Here is a 19,819-nt window from a genome sequence, read left to right as displayed (position 1 = left end):
AATTCATTGGTTTTACGAGTATTTGGTTTATACAGTCGATTATGACGTTAATAATCGTCATTTTTTCTCGATATGTTCTATTTCCTAAAGAAGAGATGTTCTAAATTGTATTCACGAAATATTAAAAGGATGTTTATGGAGTAAACGGAGTAATGGGAGGGTTTTTCCGATAATTCGGTGTTTTTACGAGAATTTGGTTTATACAGTCGATTATGACGTCAATAATCGTCATTTTTTCTCGATATGTTCTATTTCCTAAAGAGGAGATGTTGTAAATTGTATGTACGAAATATTAAAAGGATATTTATGGAGTAAACGGAGTAATGGGAGGGTTTTTCCGATAATTCGGTGTTTTTACGAGTATTTGGTTTGTACAGTCGATTATGACGTCAACAATCGTCATTTCTTATCGATATGTTCTATTTCCTAAATAAAAGATTTTCTAAATTGTATGTACGAAATATTAAAAGGATATTTAAGGATTAAACGGAGTAATGGGAGGGTTTTTCCGATAATTCGGTGTTTTTACGAGTATTTGGTTTATACAGTCGATTATGACGTCAATAATCGTCATTTTTTTTCGATATGTTCTAGTTCCTTAAGAAAAGATGTTTTAAGTTGTATGTACAAAATATTAAAAGGATATTTAAAGATTAAAGTGAGTAATTGAGGGGAAAGTCGAATATAGAACTTGTATTCGAATGTGTGTCTAACTTGAGTAACTTCTCAAGCTCAGGCAATTTTTTCTATTTATATTTCAAGATAGTTTTTCTGACTGAAACATTGTATTTTTTATTCTAAAAATTCGTGTATTATTTAGGTAGTATTATTTATATTATTTATATTTTTTATTTGTTTATTTATTATGTTTAGTGTGAAACAAAATTTGCCCTTTTGATTTTAAATTAAATTTTAGTTTGTGGCCATTTTTTTAATTTGTTGGCTGGTTAATGTTTTTATTGTTAAAAAAGTAGTTGATCTAAGCAGTTTTACAAGTGTTAGTTAATAGACAATTTGGTTATGGTCAACTTTAGGTGAGCACCAATATCAATCTGAAAATATAATACATTCGATGTCTTTTTAACCATAATTTTAGGTTAAAAAAAAACAATACTTTATTTTAAACAAGCTATATAAATACATAGAAAAAACTAAATTAATATACTATAAATTAAAAAATTTAATCAATTTTTTTTACAATATCATAATCAATATAAATTATTGTAGTGATATAGTCACTTTTGTATCGTAAATTAGAATCAATTAAGTATATAAGTTTATTAGTTATGATATATAAGTCTAATTTTATTTATGTATTTATAAAAAATAAATTTTTAGCCTAAAGTTATGATTAAATAAGACATCAAATGTATAATAATTTCAGCTTGATATTGGTGCTCACCTAAAGTTAACCATAACCGACAATTTTTTTAAAGTTTTAATCTTATTACTTTTTTTTCAATTTTCTGATGAATGCAGTTTCATGTAAGTCAAGCAAGTTTTTTTGGCTTTTTTTATGATTTTCAAATGGTGAAAACTTTGTTTTTTTTTTCAATTTAAGGCCATAGGGTGGGGGGGTAGGCCATGTTTTTTACAAGTTGACTTATTTTATAGAGTTTTTACCAAGCTTCAAGTTGCTTTTTACCGTTTTTAAAAATTCGAATTAGTTTTTGAGATATGACCGGCGGCCAAAGTCGGGCCGCATAACAGGTTCCTTATGGGGAAGGAAAAACTAAAACGGCGAAAAAAGACTAATGCATTCAAAATCTATCTCCTCCTTCATTTTTTAAGCAATCTTCTTCAAACTTTAAAGTCTATTCTTTATACAATAACAAAAAAACGTTATTTGTGACTTTAAAAAATTTCAAGTAAAAATACCTTTTTTTAAAAAAAAAAAATTTTTTTTGATAAAAAATCACTTTTTTTTATTTATTTTTGTGATTAAATTTTTATTTTTTAAAATTATTAAAATTCACAAATAATGTTTTTTTTCTCATAATGTAAGGAACATTTCCTGAAAATTTGAAGAAGATTGCATGAAAAAAGAAGGAGAAGATAGATTTTAAAGCCTGTTTTTAAAAACTTGAGAAAAACGGCTTTAAAGTTTTGTTAAATTTTTTTATGATTTTTTTTTGTAAAATTTTGGCATAAGTTTATGTAATCAACATCAATATATTTAAATGTTTTTTATTCAAATTTTTTTAATGTTAAAATTTTATTAAAATTTTATTAGAGTTTTATTTAAATAAAGTAGAATAATTAGATGTTATGTTTTAAAAAAAAAAAAAACTGATTTTCTCTGCTTCGGTTGCTTCCAAAAAGATGTTCCGACAAATCATAACCGGTCATAAAAAAAAAGTTACTTAATCAGGGTTGCCACTCGGTCAGGAAAAGTCAGGAAATCAGGAAAAGTCAGGAAAAATTTAAAAAAATGACAAAAGTCAGGAAAAGTCAGGAAAAAATGGGGGGTTTTGAAAAAATGTCAGGAAAAGTCAGGAAATTTGATAAAAAAAAAAAAATCAGTTTAAATTTACAAAATTCCTTGTTTTCCAAAGCCTTCAAATGGTTAAAATTAATCAAAAGTCCTTTAAAGTCAGAAAAAAATTCCAAAATTTTCCTATAAATTTACAAAAATATTTATTTTTATTTCCAATGCCTTCACCTGGTATAAACTAGTAAAATATCCTTTATAAAACTGCAAAAATTTTCTATTAATTTATTGAACAAGTACCCTACTTCAACAAGCAGATTTTGTAAGCTTTTTAGTATTGATGATCTGTAGCAAGGACACTTCCATAGTGAAACAGTGATATATACACAAAAGTTTATCAAGCATAATTTTAGAATCAAAGTGTTTTTTGTTTAAATAATTGAGTTCTTTATAACTAATCAGTTAGTTTAGTATTTTATGTGACAAGTTAATGTGTATACTTTACCTCTTTATAATTTTTTCAAAGTTATCTAAATTTATAAATTTAGTTATAAGAGAGGTATATGCCAAGATTAAATTTACTTATTATGTGTATTTTTGTAGAGTAACTTAAGTTTTTAAAGTAAATAAGAGTATATTTATTTGTTACAAATTTTATACTAAATGATAAGAGGAAATATTTTATACAACAGAAAAATAGTTTATAGCTAAAGGTGTTTACATGATTTTATCTACCAATTAATTGCTATTAACAGTTTTTTTTCATTTAAACGGTTTATTGAGCAATTCTTTCAAAAATTAAGTAATTTCCTTGTCAAAACATAATAAATACTCACAAAAATTAATTAATCAAACAAAATACGAGTAAACTAAAGAAGCAATCAATATAAAACTAATCAGATTAATCATAAAATCTAAAATAGATAATTAGAACAAAAATGGACTATTTAAAAATGTTAAGTGTAATTCTAGATCCTTTATCAGGACCTAGTTATTGGTTAAGTTTAGGTTTAAATTTTTTAATCATAATAGCCTTTACTGCAAGTAAAACATTTCTATTTTTACAAAATTAAATTACCTCAAAACAATTAAAAATATCATTATGATTCTGACAGATTCTACATTGTTCTATATGTGAAAAAACTGCACTATTTGTACGTTTTGTATGTTCTTTAATTCTGACGAACAGCTGTTGCTCCGTTTCTCCAATATATTGGGTATCCAGGTCACCAGGACATTGAAACTTATAAACGATGCAATTTCTGTAGAGTTTGTTGATCTTTTATTTCAATGAAAAATAGTTTCCAACTTTAGATGTTCTGAAAGCTACTTTGATATTAATTCCAATTGTTTCCAAATTTTTTCTTATATTTCTGCTGAATTTTTTTGAAATCTTTTTTATATAAGGAACTGTTAAATTCTGTTGTTTAGGAATTTGTGGCTTATCTTCTAATTTTTGAAGTTTTTCTATTTCATTGTTTATGAAATTAATCGGATAACCGTTTCTCAAAAGAAGATTCTTTATTCTATTTGTTTCTAGGTTCTGTAGTTCTTCTGACACTAATCTTTTGTGTCTGATGAACAATTGTCTAATCAAGTTTTTCTTCCATGATTGCGGGGTACAAGAGTAAAAATTTAATAGAACATCTGTGTTTGATGGTTTCTTGTAAATCGAGGTAGTAAATCTGTTCTCTTCCAGCTTAACACTTATGTTAAGAAAAGGAAGTTTATTTGATGTACTTGTTTCCGTTGTGAAAACAAGATCATGATGTAGAGTACTTAATTTTTGATTGAATTCATTTGCCATTTCTTCATTTGAGAAGATAGTAAAAATGTCGTCCACATATCTCGTGTACATTTTAGGTTGAATTTCATTTAGAAGACCTGTTTCTAATTTGCTAACGAACCAATTGGCCAAAAAGGGGGGCCAATGGCAATCCAATAGATAGTCCATCTATTTGTTTGAATACTTGATTATTAAAACAGAAGATGCTCTGAGAGCAAGTTTTCAATATATTCTTGAATACCTTTTTTTGTTATTTTGATTTTGTGAATACTGAAAGATTTTCTTTTGAGTATACATCGTTTGCTACCATGTTTATCGTTTCCTCTAATGGAACACATGTGTATAGACTTTTTATTTCAAAGTAAAATCAACTTTTCTAAATCAGTAAATTCTAAATCAGTATTTTCTAAATCAGTTTTCTAAATCATCTTTACAAAGTAAAACTTTTTTAAATCAGTTTTACTTATATAAATTGTTCACTTAGTTTGATAAAATACTACCCAAAATATATAGTTTACTTTTTATGTCTTTTTTTACAGTTACTTAATTATATTCTTTTTTAATTGATTTTTAATTTAAGGATTTTATATTAAATAGTTGAGGTAGTATTTTATTAAACTAAGTAAACAATTTAAATAAGTAAAACTGATTTAGAAAAGTCAGGAAAAATTTGGTAAAAAGTCAGGAAAAAGTCAGGAAATTTTTCTCAGCTTGATGAGTGGCAACCATGCTTAATATTTTTAAAATCTAAAAAAAGCATCTAAAAGATTATGAAATTTACTATAATATAAGTCTATATGTTATTTTTGGTCAAAAAATGGCTTCTACTCCCCCCTATGGCCTTAATATAAATATTCATATTTTAAACTTTTTTGGTGTTTTAATATCATGTATTTAAAGTAAATGTATAGTTTTAACTGGTAGCAATGCGTTATGATGTCCAAGGGTTGCAAATCAATTTAAATTGCCTTATATACAGTTGAATCTTTAATTAAATGATCAATTTTATTTTTATATTATAGTTTGTTTAACTACAAAAAAAAAGCTCAATATACTTGATCCTGTGACTTGGTGCATACAAAACGGTTACATGACAATTCAAATTTGGACAATTCAAGTTCTAACAATTCAAATTCCAACAATTCAAATTCTTAAAAAAATATTTAAAATACTATTTCTCAAAAAGTAATAAAAATTTGAAAAATATAAAAAATATATATGTTGATCTTATAATGTATTTGACAAATATACATTACTTCTTTATTTGTGGCCCTTTCAAATTTTTAAAGAATTTGAATTGTTTGAATTTGAATAGTCATGCACCCACAAAGAACCTTTTGGTTATTCAGTTGCACATCATAGACATCTTTTAAGGTCTGTTCTTATGGCTGAATATTTTAATATAAATTCAATAGCATTCATTCAAATATATAATGCAACTCAATTGATGTCATTATGTTTTGCTCTTGGTAAAAACCAAATTTTTATTAGTTACTATAAAAGTACTTTTTTCTTTAAAATACATAATTGAAGTACAATATATTTTTTACTCTTCTAAATACTAAATTAATGCAAATATATACTAATTTACAAAACTATAATAATATTTTCAGCCATTTAGAAAGATGTCTAATTTGATGCTAAGTGAATCTTTAATCACTGGAACAGCAGCAAAAATTAAAAAGATTGGCAAGTTTGATGAAATGAGAAAAATAGGAATGCTTAATATTGATAAAAATGTGAGTTGAAACTTTTCAAACTGTTTTGTCAAAACATAAAAAGGTAATTTTTATATAATTAATTACCTAGGATGATGTCACACTAATATCAAGCTAAAACTATCTTAAATTCAATGTTGTTTTTAACCATATTTATAGGCTTTGAAAATATATTTTGTAAATACATAAATAAAACTTATTTATCATAAACCAATTAAACTTATTGTTTAAATGCTTTTTTTTTTAAATAAAGCAAATAATACAATAACTTATATACATTCCTATACTGTAAAATAAAATAAATTAAGGCCATAGGGGGGTAAGACATGTTTTTTACAAGTTGATCTTATATTAAAGAGTTTTTTCTAAGCTTGATAATGCTTTTTATTGTTTAAAAAAATTCAAATTATTTTATGAGATATGACTAGTCAATGTCGGGCCACATAATAGGTTCCCTATGGAAAGGGAAAACTAAAACAGCAAAAAAAGACTTTTTTATTTAAAATCTATCTCCTCCTACATTTTTCAATCAATCTTTTTCAAACTTTCACAGTCTAATCTTTATACAATAACAAAAAAACGTTACTTTGGAATTAAAAAAAAAAATTTTAAAAATATTCTTTTTTTGGAACAAAAACCCTTTTTTTTTTTAATTTTTGTGATAAAATTTTTATTTCTTTACACTATAAAAATTCTAAAGTAAAGTTTTTTCCTTTTAATATAAGAAACATTTCTTGAAAATTTGAAGAAGATTGCTTGAAAAATAAAGGAGGAGTAAGATTTTTAGTGAATTTTAAAATTTCCGAGAAAATTGACTTAAAAAATATGCGGTCCATACGTTTGTATCAGAAACCTTTTACAAAAGATAAAATATCTCAAAAGTTAAATGATATTTTTAAATTCTTTTTAAATTCTAAAAAACAGGCTTGTAGTTTGTATTTAAAGCTTTCATATAAAAGCCAAAGTCAATTTTTGTAAAAAAAAATGTCGGACCCCCTATGGCCTTAAGTGTTTTAGTTTATAACAAATGAATTTAATTCTAACTATGTATTTGTATAGCTTGTTTAAAACAAAGAATATTTTTAGATCAATCATATAAGGCTTAAAATCAATATTCAAAAGTTCAAAAAAAGATATTAAACACAATATAATTTTAGCTTGATATTGATGCAACATCATCCTAGATAATTACCCATAAAAAATTATATTGCATTAGTCTATCTACTTATTTGGGAAACTGAAGTTTTTATTAAGTTGAGGTTTTATTACTTATTGTTAACTTTAAAGATTTATAGTATTAATGGTCCTGCTATTTTTGTATTAAGGGCATAGGGGGGGGGGGGGGGGTAAACACCCTTTTTTGGTTTTTGATCTTATTTTATATAGTTTTTGCTAAGCTACAAAATGCTTTTTAAAAATTTAAAAAAATCAAAATAATTTTTGAGATATAGCTGGTCAAAGTCGGAGGTAACAATAGGTTCCCTTATGGGAGGCGCTAACTAAAACGGCAAAAAACTAGAAATCACTAAAAATCTATCTTCTCCTACGTTTTTTGAGATAACTACCTCAAATTTTCAGGACATGTTCCTTGATATATTTAAAAAAATCTGTCTGAAGGAATTTAAAAAAAAAAATAAATAAAAATTTTATATAATAATTAATAAAAAAAAATTGTGAATTCTCCTACAAATATTACAAGTCTATTACAAATATTTCTATGTAATTCTACTAAAGGAAACTTTCCAATTGAATGAAATTAAAAACTACCATATTTTAAACTTTTTTAATCCTAAGCATAATCTTTCATAAACTCATTAAGATTTTTTTTCCAAAAAAAAGAGATGTCATGCTGTTGCATTAGAAAATGTTACTTTTTTATTGAATTAAAAAGTTTCTAGAAATTCGGTAATGAAAAGAAAAATTAGTCATTTGTATTGTGTTTTTAAAAGTTTAAATAACTAACTTAGTTTCAAAAAATTTTTCAAATTTTTAGAGTTTATAAGAACTGAGATATAAAGATGAATTGAAACAATAGCTTCGTAGATTTTTAATGTTTATTTTTAAATATATTTTCTAAATGAGAAATGCATTAAATCACAAAGAACGATTTAAAAACCAGAAAAGTTTAAGAAACTTAAATAGTAAAAATGTTATAATATTGTTACTAGGATAAGATATCGTAGATCTTCTGAGTGATTTTATAAGACTAGTTTTTAAGTCAATAGAAAATTTATAAAAATATCATCATAAACAATTGTCTAATTAAACTTAGCCAAGCAGTGTAAAAAAAGTAAAATCTAGGGAAAATTATAAACAAACTGCTAGTATCAAAAAATACAAGCAAAATAGTTTAACTGCTTTACAGATAATTGTATAAGGAAAATTTCCATTTTTTTTAATGTTTTTCAAAAATTTTGGTTATACTTGAAAGATTATAGTAATGCGTTCAAGTTAAAGTTTGACAACATCAGTTTTTTTATTTTTGTGACTTTATTTTTAGGTTCAAACTAAAAGCCAACAATAAGCTTAACAATTTTTAATGATTTCTTAAGTTTTTTCTTTTTAATACATTGCTGGAACTTATCTTCTACATTAAAACATAGCTTTTTCTGATGTTGAAAAAAAGAGACCGCTGATACAGTACAAGAGTTCTCTTCTGCATATCTTCCAATTTCCTTGCTTTTGGTTAACAAAATTGTATCAAACAATGACCTAACAAGATATCTTAAGTGTTAAGCATCACATCTTTTATTGCTATTTCCGTATAACTTGTCACAATCCTTTCCACATTCACTTTCAATTACTGTTGTGAAATTACAAGTTTCTGCTTTGCTGCAAGTGTTCTAAATGACTAATTGTTGTCTTGATGCAAGCTCATAACTACTGTTCTTTTGATACTTTAATGACTGCTACTGACTCGATTAATTTAGCCACATAATACCATTCTGACTATATTTTATCATATCTTTGGATCATTTGCTAATGTTATAAAATCGCTAAGTCTGTCATGTGCGCATTGAAATTGTTGTATACTCACATTTTGGTTGCTTGTGTTTGACCTAGTTTAGAATTATTCCCTCCTGCAAATGCTGATCCTGGTCAACTCTTGGCCGAATCAGTTGAGTGGCATTTGGTGACCAATAATTTTTCCGATGTTCCACTTTGTGCAGGTCAAAAACCCTGCAAACTTAACCACATGGTTGACTTGGTGTCTGGTAGTTGCATCCATGAATTGCGAACTTTATTACAACCATTCTCATATGAATTTTTTTTCTCTGTAAAGTTAACTCCTTTTTTGTTTAAATATTTTAATATCAATGAAAAATCCAAAACAAAAACAAGTATAAATATAAACACAATAAATTGAGCTACAGGTAAACAATTCTACAACATAATACTGTTTTCTTTTATAATTTGCTTTATTCTGCAGAGAAAAAGAGAACAACAAGTAATACTAAATAGTATTTTAAAGATTATATATGCGCTTAAAGTTACTTGGTAAACTGTTAGATAAAATGTATCATTAAACTATGTATGCATTCAAAATTTTAGCTTGTTATGTTGTGTAAACTGTTAGATAAAATGTATCATTAAACTATGTATGCATTCAAAATTTTAGCTTGTTATGTTGTGTAAACTTGAAATGTGTAAATTTTCAGCCAGCCTACCTTAATTTGGAACAAATAGTCAACACTCATGTTTCAAACTATTTAGAAGAAATCGATTGGTGCAAAGACTTAAACAAAAACAATCTTCGTTCTCAAATTAAATCATCAATTATTAGGTAGCTAAATAGTATATTTTGTACACTAGGTAGTTAATTATTGACTAAGTATTAAATTTACAGTTTTTGTTTTTACAACAAATAGTTAAATAACTGATATACACGAAAAACTAACAAAACCTAGTGATTAAAAAGTATGTGTCATCTTGTTAGGGGATGCAGCAGGTTGATGAGTAACTGTAATTTAATTGAGTGTACAACTATTCAAATTTGACAATTAGAATTATAACAGTTAAAATTTTAACAGCTCTTTTAGTATTGTTAATTATCTTTTTTAATAAATTTTAAAAATATAACAATATTAATCATCATAATCTTATTAATGATCTACTTGAGCATTTTTTTGATGGTATAAAATTTAAAACAATTTTTTGAGATATGGCTAATATAAGTTTTAAAACTTACTAAAATATAGTAATTTTTGGTATTTATTTATTTTCTGCTTTTCTAATTTTATAACTTTCAGAATCTTATTATTTACATACTCATATACATTAAAAAAGGTTATTACTTTTTGAGATGTTGCCTCAATCATTTTTTTAAGAATTTGAATAGTCAGAATTTGAATTGACTGCAACAAACTGAATTCCCCTGATTTAACAGAATCAACTATTAAAGGCATATAGGGCGTAAAGAAATTAATAAAGTATTGGAACCCAAATATAAGCTCGAAGTATAAATAATTAGTCAGTTTTAAAGATTATAAAAATCTTTATTAATTTTAGAAATTCATTTTTTTAATAAATATCTTATACAAAGGTATAGCTTGTAACTTTTCATTACCAGTTTTATATTAATTTTAAATTTTGTTTTAAGTCAGAATACTCTATACTTTTTAAACTTAAGTTTTGAAAAAAAAATAAAAAAAAGGTTTTAAAGAAATGACAAATTGGAATAAAAAAATATCAGGAAATTCAAGTTTTAGTTAAAAAAAGAAAAAGGTGGTTTTCAATAAAAAGTATTTAGGGTCAGTTTTTTATTATTAGTAATGGATTAACTGTGATAATTTGTAGAAGATTGGTTAAGAGTGTAAAAGAAAAAAAAAAAAAATTAGTGAGATAGTTTTTTGTGGTTTGGTTTGAGCTTTCCTTTAGGAACCCGTTGAATTCATTCACTTGGACTGCTTATAACTCTAAGTTTACTATGATTTTGGTATAGTTGTAAAATAAAGTCTGCTGGTTAATTTAAAATAGACTACGAAATAAGATAAATTTGTAAAAGACAAGGCGAAAATTCTACGAAATAAGATAAACTTGTTTATATTACATACAAAACTTTTAAAAAAATTAAAAAATCATTGCTTATTTTCTAGGAATTTTTATAAATTCACTAAAAATAAATCTCTTCCTTCATTGTTAAAGTAATTTACTTTAGGTTTTAGGAAATAATCTTTTCAAAATTGAGAAAAAATTATAAAAAGCAAATTTTTGATGAAAAAAAAACAACTTTAAAAAATAGAAAATAAAATATCAAAAATTATGTTTTCTTTAACTTGTTAAGAAGTTTATTAAAAATTACTTTGAAAAAATTAAAACGGTAGCTTAGAAATAAAGGAGGAGATGAATTTCTAATGGGTTGCCACAAGGTCAGGAAAAACTAAAAACATGACAAAAGGCAGGAAAAGTCGGGTAGAAATGGGAGTTTTTGAAAAAAATTCCGGAAGTTTGACAAAATTTAAAAAATGTCAGATATTTTTCGTTTGAATAAAAAAAAATCCTTGAGATGGTAAAAAATTAATAAAAAACCCATTAATGTCAGGCTAAAATTGCAAAATTTTCCTAGAAATTTTTAAAATTGCTTATTTTCTAATGCCTTCATGTGGTAAATTTTGTAAAATATCCTTTATAAAACTGCAAAGATTTTCTATTAATGTATTGACAGATACCCTAATTGAACAAGCAGTTTTTGTATTCATTTCAGTATTGATGATCTGTGGCAAGGACACTTTCACAGTGAAATTGTGATATATACCTTGCAAAAGTTTATTAAATTTTCTAGTGTTTACTCCTTGGTTTTATTTTAAACATTATTACAACATTAATTATAGGAACTAAGTGCTTAATATTATTAATTTACTACTCCATAATTTCTAACTCTGTAATGGTTTTGTCTTTTAAAATCCATTAGATATCAATACCCCACTGTATACCATGGTTTAATTGTATTTGTTTATGGACTATAATTTAATAGTTGTTAAATTAAAGGTTTTTTAGTATCAATATAATTTTTAATTTATTTATTTACTTTTTTATATTTTTTTTTTGTAAAAAAACTTAGTTCAAACCAATTTTTAATTATTTGTCATTTTTACAATTATTATTTTACTACAGATTTACATTTTGAAATCCGCTCTGCAGTGAAACTTGGTAATTATTTTATCAAAAGTAATAAATTATTAATATTTAATTATACTAAGCCTTAAGTCTTTAAGATGAAATTTAAACTCCAAGGTCTTTAGTCTAATATTATCCCAATACCAAATTTTTTCACAATTATATTTTATGGCTTGTTGAATATAATTGCTTTGAGTGTCGTGTGGGGTATTCTTATTAATGTTGTGTTTGTATTTTCATTCAAAATAGTTGTAGTTTAGAATCTACATGAGTGGTGTATAGCCTATTATCATTACTAATGGTATGTAGCTTACTTTTATCTATTTTTGTTTAATTTAACATTTTTTTTTTAAATTGGATGTTCTCACTTTTAAAGACGCCATTTTAAGCAAGTGGAGATTGATGGTTAGTTAATATATAAAAACTACTAGTCATAATTAATAACTAACTTATTTAATTACTGGGTGCTAATATAATTTACTTTATACAAACCAGACAAACAGTTTGACCAAATGTTAATTATAAAAAATAACCACAAAACACTATTAAAACAACTCAAAAAATATAAGTTACTTCTAAAAGCAACATTTTACTTTTAAAAGTAACTTGGAATATATAAAACTTTATCAAACTTTAAGCTATAGTTAAAAATACTTTAAAACTTAAACTAACATGAACTATAAAATGTTGAAAGAATTCTAAGTAAATTGAATTTTGTTTAAATTATTATTTTTATATTTGGGCCTGAAAATACATTAATAAATTTACATGCAGTTTTTAATATATAGTATAGGTCTTATTCGCAGTCTCTAGGTCTCATCAACAAGAACTACAATAATAAATGTAACTAAAAGCGGTTATTCAATATTGTGCTTGACTGCACAAATCCATATATGGTTATTTTGTTTACTAAAACTACAATTTCAGTATTCAAAATAATGAAATGCGAGTAAACGCAGCAGGTTTATTACAAAGTAAGACCCTCCTCTGCCCTTGAACTCTATTTTTAGTCAGATATATAATTATTTAATGCATATATATAATTTCTAAAAATATTTTTTTTAACTTACAATTGTTATTAAGACTGTTATTTTATTCTAACGAAGTATCTAGCAATTATTACTAGCGATGCTTTCACAGTTAAACTTAAGTTATCAATACTTTTGTCTAAATGGTTAGTTACATCAGGTTAGTTTACATTTTCTTGTTGTAGGGGAATGTATGAATATTTATATGAAATTTTACGGTTCAATGTGTATAAGTTTTAAATAAATGTTGATAGGAAATGTGTTAATATTCATATGACAATGTGATTTACATGAGTAATAAGTTTTATTCATGTTTTTTTTTTCTGAAAATCTATTGCACCTGCAATGCTTTTGGTAGCACTCAGTGAAAAAAAATTGAAATAAAAAGGAAATTAAGTAGGGAAATTTAAAACCTAAATGAAAAAGCTGGAATTTCATATAAACATTTTTGTTTCTTATTTAAATAAATCAATTTCTTTAGTGCTCCATCCCATGATTCGCCTCTAGTACAAATTATTAAAAATTCGCACTTCTTAAAACTAGTCATTTTTATATTTAATGCTTACATTAATAGCATTATTTTATACCATTTAGATCAAGTTTGCTTGAAACTGGAATTGAAACTATTATACACCAAATTCTAAACAGTAATTCAGAAGAAAATTCCCCATCTTATATTGTAAAAAATTTTGTAAATAAATCTTATCTTGACCTAAAAAAGGTTAGTAATTTGTTTCTAGTAAAAAAATCGATACTGTTTATCTTTTCTATTTCAAAGTTTACTTGCAAAACCATTATAACTACAGATAAATATTATTTTAAATAAGTTTAAAAAATATATTTATCTTCATATTAAATTTATTTTATTGTAAATCTGTTTTATTCAAGTATTTAAGCAACTAGTTGCTATAAACTAAGATTTTCTAATACTAGCGATTTCGTATGCTGATGAGTTTTTTTGAAGTTCCATATTCATGTGTCTTGGTGCACTACTATTCAAATTCCAACAATTCAAGTATTTAATTTTTTTTGAAGGCCTACATCTCAATAAGTAATGTACATAAAAAATAATTTGTTGGTCTAATACTAATTGATACTTACAAACACTTTTTTTTTATCTTTGGAAGTTTTTAATATTTTTTTGATATGGGTAAAATAATTTTTTAAATATAGTAATTTTTAGTAATTTTTGTGTTTCTTTTTTAATAAATACCTTTTTCTAAAAACAAAAAAATCATTGTAGGTATCACTTAGACGTACATACGCTTTTTTTTTTTGTTTTTTCAAATATATTTAACTTTTTGGTCCTCTGAATTTTTTAAAAATAATTTAAATTGTCCGAATTTGAATTGCCATGTAACCCATGTGTCTAGTTTTTACATATTTAAAAAAAATAGAACTACTAGATCTAAAGTTACTTGAATAATAAAGACTCTGCTTTGAAAAACGTCCAAGTGGTTATCCAAATGGAGTTCACGTCGGCAATAAACTTATCTAAATTGAAAATCAATTTTTTAATACTTCGTTCAAAAATTCATTAGTGTATTATGTTTTATTCTTTCATTACTTTATTATGCAAACTCAGTTTCGGTCAAAGACCTTGTCAGTGCTTAAATAAAGAGAAATCTAGAAAAATATGTAAAAGTCATGGAAAATAGTGCTTAAACAAACAAATAAAAACAAGTTTTTACTTAAAAAACTAAACAAATTCAATATTAATCTTAAGATTAAATGTACATTTAAGTTTTAATTTTGATTGATATTCAAAATCAAAATAACAAAAAAAAATTAGAAAATATAAATAAGAACCTAGATGTACGTTTCTTTTTTTCTTCTTGTGAGTTTTCTAAATAAACATTGTTAATAAAATTGTGGTTATTGGTAGTAAAAGAGCTTTAAGTTAAAATAACTTCTAATGTGGCTCATTTGAATTATGACGTAGCTATCGAAAGTTTAAAGAAATATATGCTTGTAATGACTATGAAAATTTGAAATTTTGCTTGAACTATATAAAGACTTATAGTTGCTGAAAATAGTAGCTACATAAAAACTTTTAAGAGCGTAGATAAAACCAATATTCCTGACAACTTATAGCTTAAGTTTTGAAGAGTAGTTTTTTGACGTGCGGGCAGAAGTAGAAGAGTTCGTATCGTTTATTTAAATTATCCCTTCTATTGGAATTAAAATCGCGACTTTTTCTAGTATGCAAGTACTTTGTGAATTTTTGGCTTTGCCAATCTAAAGAATTATTTCTCAGTTAATTTTATAATCAATGCTTTTATTTTTAAGGTTCTATATATATTTTGTTATTTCTGTGCCGTTTTTTTTTAGTTTTTTAAGTAACTGTTATGGTTGTACTATTTTTTTTGAAAAAGCCACCCATTGAGTAAAAATATATTAATTCTCTTCTAGAAGTTGAGATCTTTTTATTTATTTTCAAAAAATCAAAACATTATATTAGGTATTTTATTCGTACTTTTAGATATAATTGAAATAACTTAGTTCAACTATAATGATTTTATATCAAAGAATGAAAATTAATTGGAATTTAAATGACTACTTTTTGAGTTTTAATTTGTAATTTATGTTTTTATGAATTAAATAATTGACTGACGAATTAGTCTATCTAATAGGGGTTAGGTGTCATAATTGCACAACGACACTTAAGCATGGTGTCACTTTAGCATGGTTACATGATAATTCAAATTCGGACAACTCAAATTCCGACAATTCAAATTCTTAAGAAAATATTTAAAAGACTATACCTCAAAAAGTATTATGATTTTGAATAAAGTAAAAAAATACATATGTAAATCTTATTATTATTATTATTATCTACAAGCAATTTTTTCTTTTTTGCAAAATCTAAAATATTTTTTAAATATATTTTAAAATTGCTAAAGTAACTACAGGGTTGCCACACACTCAGGGAACTCAGGGAGTCTCAGGGAATTTTCAAACTGTAGAAAATCTCAGGGAAACTCAGGGAATTTTGGCATTTTTCTTTTAACTCAGGGAAACTCAGGGAAGTTTTGATTTTTTCTCTAAATTTCAGGGAGGTTTTTGAAAATATCAGGGAAATTTTTTTCTAGATCTAGAATGAGGTTTAGTTAATCCAGTTTCAATGTTTTGTTCAAAAGTAGTAATTTTTATTATTTAAGTGGTTATTTAGAATTTTTTTAGCCTTGCGGCTAGTTCTTTGATATTCTTAGTATTAACATTGTAGTTTTTTTAAATTTTAAATTTATATTTACTTAAGTAAAATCAAACAGTTTAGAGAAATGAAAGTAGTTGTTAAATATTCATTGAAAAGTTCTAATAAACTTTTTATTTTTAGTTACTTATGTAGTTTAAAAAACACTATGTTGTACTATTAGTTCTTATTTTTTAAATAATAAAGTTATTTGTTATTTGTTTACAACTACTTGTTTTCAGTAAAAGAAATTAAAATTAATACAGATTAGTGTTGTATTACTTTTGTTAGAAAAATAGAGGTTAAATTTTTGAATGTTTGTTTATAAATAATAATTTCAATCATAATGATTTGTTAAGTTCTTCTAACACTTAAATACTTTTTGAAAATTTTCTTAAAAAAAGTCACATTTTAGACACCTTTTATTTTGACACACTGGATATCCCAAGCAAGTATAAAGATTTAACAAGAGTCCTTGAGGCTGTTTTTGTGCTTCACAATGGCCAGGCAAGTGTTGAACGGGGCTTTAGCTTAAATAAGGAAGTAATATAAACTAATATGGGAGAGATGACAATAAGGTCCCGATGAATGATCAAAGATCATCTATATGCAAACAGTCTAGAACCAAGCACAGTTGAACTAAGTTCTGAATTGTTAAAATTTGTAAAATCTTCTAGGGCCCAATATTTGGCATATCTTGAGCAACAGCGCTTTGCTAAAAATGTTCCAAATAAAGGTGATGCTTTGAGCAAGTTAGGATAACAAAAAAGTAAACTTACAAAGCAACTCAAATATTTGAATGAAGACTATGACAAATATACTACAGATGCCAACAAACAGTCTGATTTAGAAGCAATGAAAGAATTATAAGCAAGAGGAATAGCTGCTAAGGACAACGCAAATAAACTTGAAAATAAAATTAAAACTATTGATTTAGAAATTGCATACTTAAAAAAACAGTATTAAGATTTTTTTATTAGGTAATGTGAAATTGTTTTAAAATCAAAATTATGTTTTCAGTTATTTAAAATAGATTGTGTATGAACATCTAAAAGACAAAAAAAAAAAATAATTTTAGATTATTTTGTATCAGTTGTTAGGTATTAAGTTGTACTTTGATATGAGATATTTCTTTAGCTATTTCTTTAAACTTTTTTTTGCAGGTTTTTTTACAATAATGTTAAGCTTTTAAGTTTTATTTACTGCATTCAGAACAGTTGCTAGGAAAGACATACAAGTCATAATGAAGTTGTTATGTATGCATTTAAGTGAGTTCTTCATGTGAAATTATTATTATAGTATAATTAAATTTTGTCAATTAAAATGTCAAACAAATTAAACTTTATTCTTTCATGTAGAAAGTTAACTAACAAGTTTACACAAAGTTGTGCAAAAATTTAGTTTTTAATTTTTAATTGGTTTAAACCTTTTAAGATTGAGTTTTTGAAAACAGTTTTATTCATAAATTCAATGCAGAAGCCTACACATACAACCTTCCTTTTATTATTAAAGAAGAAAAATGAGAATGAGATATTAATAATTTGTGTTAGAAGAAAAAATTTTTTTTTCAAGATTTGAAAAATACTCAGGGAAACTCAGGAAAATTTAAGGTTACTCAGGGAAATTTTTGGTCACTCAGGTAAGATTTTTTGGTTCAAAGAGTGGCAACCCTGTAACTATGTTTTTCATTTTATTTTAGTCATATCTCAAAAATGATTTAATGTTTTAAAAAATTAAAAATGGCTTGTAGATATTAATAGGACTTACATATATATAATTTATTTTTGACAAATGTACATTACTATTTTAGTTGTGGTCCTTTCAATTTCATTTTAAGAATTTAAATTGTCCGAATTTGAATAATCCTGCAACCCTTTAGCATAGAGTTACACTTTAGCACGGAGTGTCTTTTTAGTCTAAAGTGTCATTTGAGAACGGCAGAATTTTAGCCCGTTCACTCTTGAAAATAAAGCTAATTTTTATTTATTAAGCTTATTAAACAAAGTAAAAAAAAAACTATGAAATTAATGGAAGAAATTTTATTTAAAAAAAATAAAAATTAATATCTAAATGCCTTCGTTAAACTTTTATAGTGAAACTTTTAGAAAAATATTTAAAATAATCTTACTTTTATCTTATAAGTAAAAAGTTAATGTTGTTTTAAAATAAGTAGTAGTGCAATAAAAATATAAAAAAGTTTTTGTTTAAGCTAAAACTTGAAACATATTTAAAGCTTATTAACTTTTAGTTTAGTATTTTACATAGCTCGTTTTTAGATTTTTAAAGTTAAACAATTTCAACATCAGCGTTGAACTCCTTTATGGCGTTAATAATAGCTATTGATACACAATATTAGGTTTTTTAAATACTAATATTAATTATATTTTTTAGGAATTTGAACCACATTATCAGAGTGAATTCTTAGTTTCAAAAGTAAGTTATATGAAATCTATAAACATTAAATTGTAATTAGCATAAAATAACTTATTTTAATGATTCTTTATAAAATCTTTAAACGTATGCTTTAAAAACTTTGATTTTAAAAACTTTATTAATTCATTTTAATTTTTTAATTTTAATTTTGTGTCACAATTAGCATTTTTAAATATAGTTGTGCTACGACTTTATAATTTATAAATATTTTTTGCTAATTTTAGAACACAATTTTTCAAACTTTACATAAATAAATAGTATTTAAAAATATGAAACATTTTTTTTATGTCAAGGTCAACAAGTTTTCCTCCTGTGATAATAGTTTTTCACTCGAACCAAATAAAATCGTATCCGCATTGATTGTAAAAGAGCCTATTATTCATGATAAGTTTGTTTTCATTATGTACTTCTTACTTTTAATTTATAATGCTACCAATGTATTTTTTCTAGAGGTGAAACAAAAAATGATGATAAACAAATAAAAGACAATTACAAAGGTAAAATATTAGCTCATTAATTATTTAATATTGTATACAGGGTTGCCACTTTACCTGGAAATCTGGAAAACCCCGGAATTCCACAATTTAGGCAAAAATAACCTTGAAAAACGTGGAATTTCAGAAATTTTGGAAAAAACCTGGAATTTTAATCTAAAAACCTGGAAAAACCTGGAATTTTAAATAATACACACATTTTCAGTTATAAAATTTCGATTTGACACAAGAAAACTATCATATAGGAGAGATTTTTTGTCATCATCAAAATTTTTTTTATTAAAAAACACAATTAAAGTAATTCTAAAATATCTTTTCAATGTTTTTATACTATTTAACACAGTTTATTTTAAAGAAATAAACTTAAAACTAAAAATAGACCCAAAAATGTGTACTTTTAAAAACCTGGAAGAAATTTGGAAAACCTGGAAAAATTTTTGAAATAAACGAGTGGCAACCCTGTGTATATTTTAGTTGTATTAAAACAACAACAAGTTGCATTGAATTTGTTTAAAAAAATTATGGGAAAATAACCCTAAGCAAAATTTTACAGGGTTACCACGGGTCAGGCTAAATCAGTTTTTTTTTTTGAAAAAATGGAAAAAGTCAGTTAGGTCAG

General features: G+C 24.8%; 1 protein-coding gene across 3 annotated transcripts in view; it reads left to right on the top strand.

Moving 5' to 3' along the window:
- Window positions 1-806: 806 nt before the first annotated feature.
- LOC145831352 (uncharacterized) overlaps window positions 807-19,819 on the top strand; it is a 44,137-nt gene continuing 25,124 nt past the window's right edge. For 2 of the 3 annotated variants that reach the window (XM_082938580.1, XM_082938583.1), the window contains exons 1-7: window positions 1,073-1,485; window positions 5,831-5,956; window positions 9,595-9,719; window positions 13,675-13,801; window positions 18,665-18,706; window positions 19,000-19,094; window positions 19,157-19,203. In XM_082938580.1, coding sequence (XP_082794706.1) covers window positions 1,474-1,485; window positions 5,831-5,956; window positions 9,595-9,719; window positions 13,675-13,801; window positions 18,665-18,706; window positions 19,000-19,094; window positions 19,157-19,203 — 574 coding nt within the window. In that variant the 5' untranslated portion in view covers window positions 1,073-1,473. Of the gene's footprint in view, window positions 821-1,072; window positions 1,486-5,830; window positions 5,957-9,594; window positions 9,720-13,674; window positions 13,802-18,664; window positions 18,707-18,999; window positions 19,095-19,156; window positions 19,204-19,819 lie in introns of those variants that run through there. The other variant, XM_082938581.1, reaches the window with a different exon arrangement.

Source organism: Thalia democratica, chromosome 3 (assembly GCF_965202585.1).
Source record: "Thalia democratica chromosome 3, ktThaDemo2.hap1.1, whole genome shotgun sequence".
Taxonomy (NCBI): domain Eukaryota; kingdom Metazoa; phylum Chordata; class Thaliacea; order Salpida; family Salpidae; genus Thalia; species Thalia democratica.
This window is presented reverse-complemented; position numbering and strand designations above follow the sequence as displayed.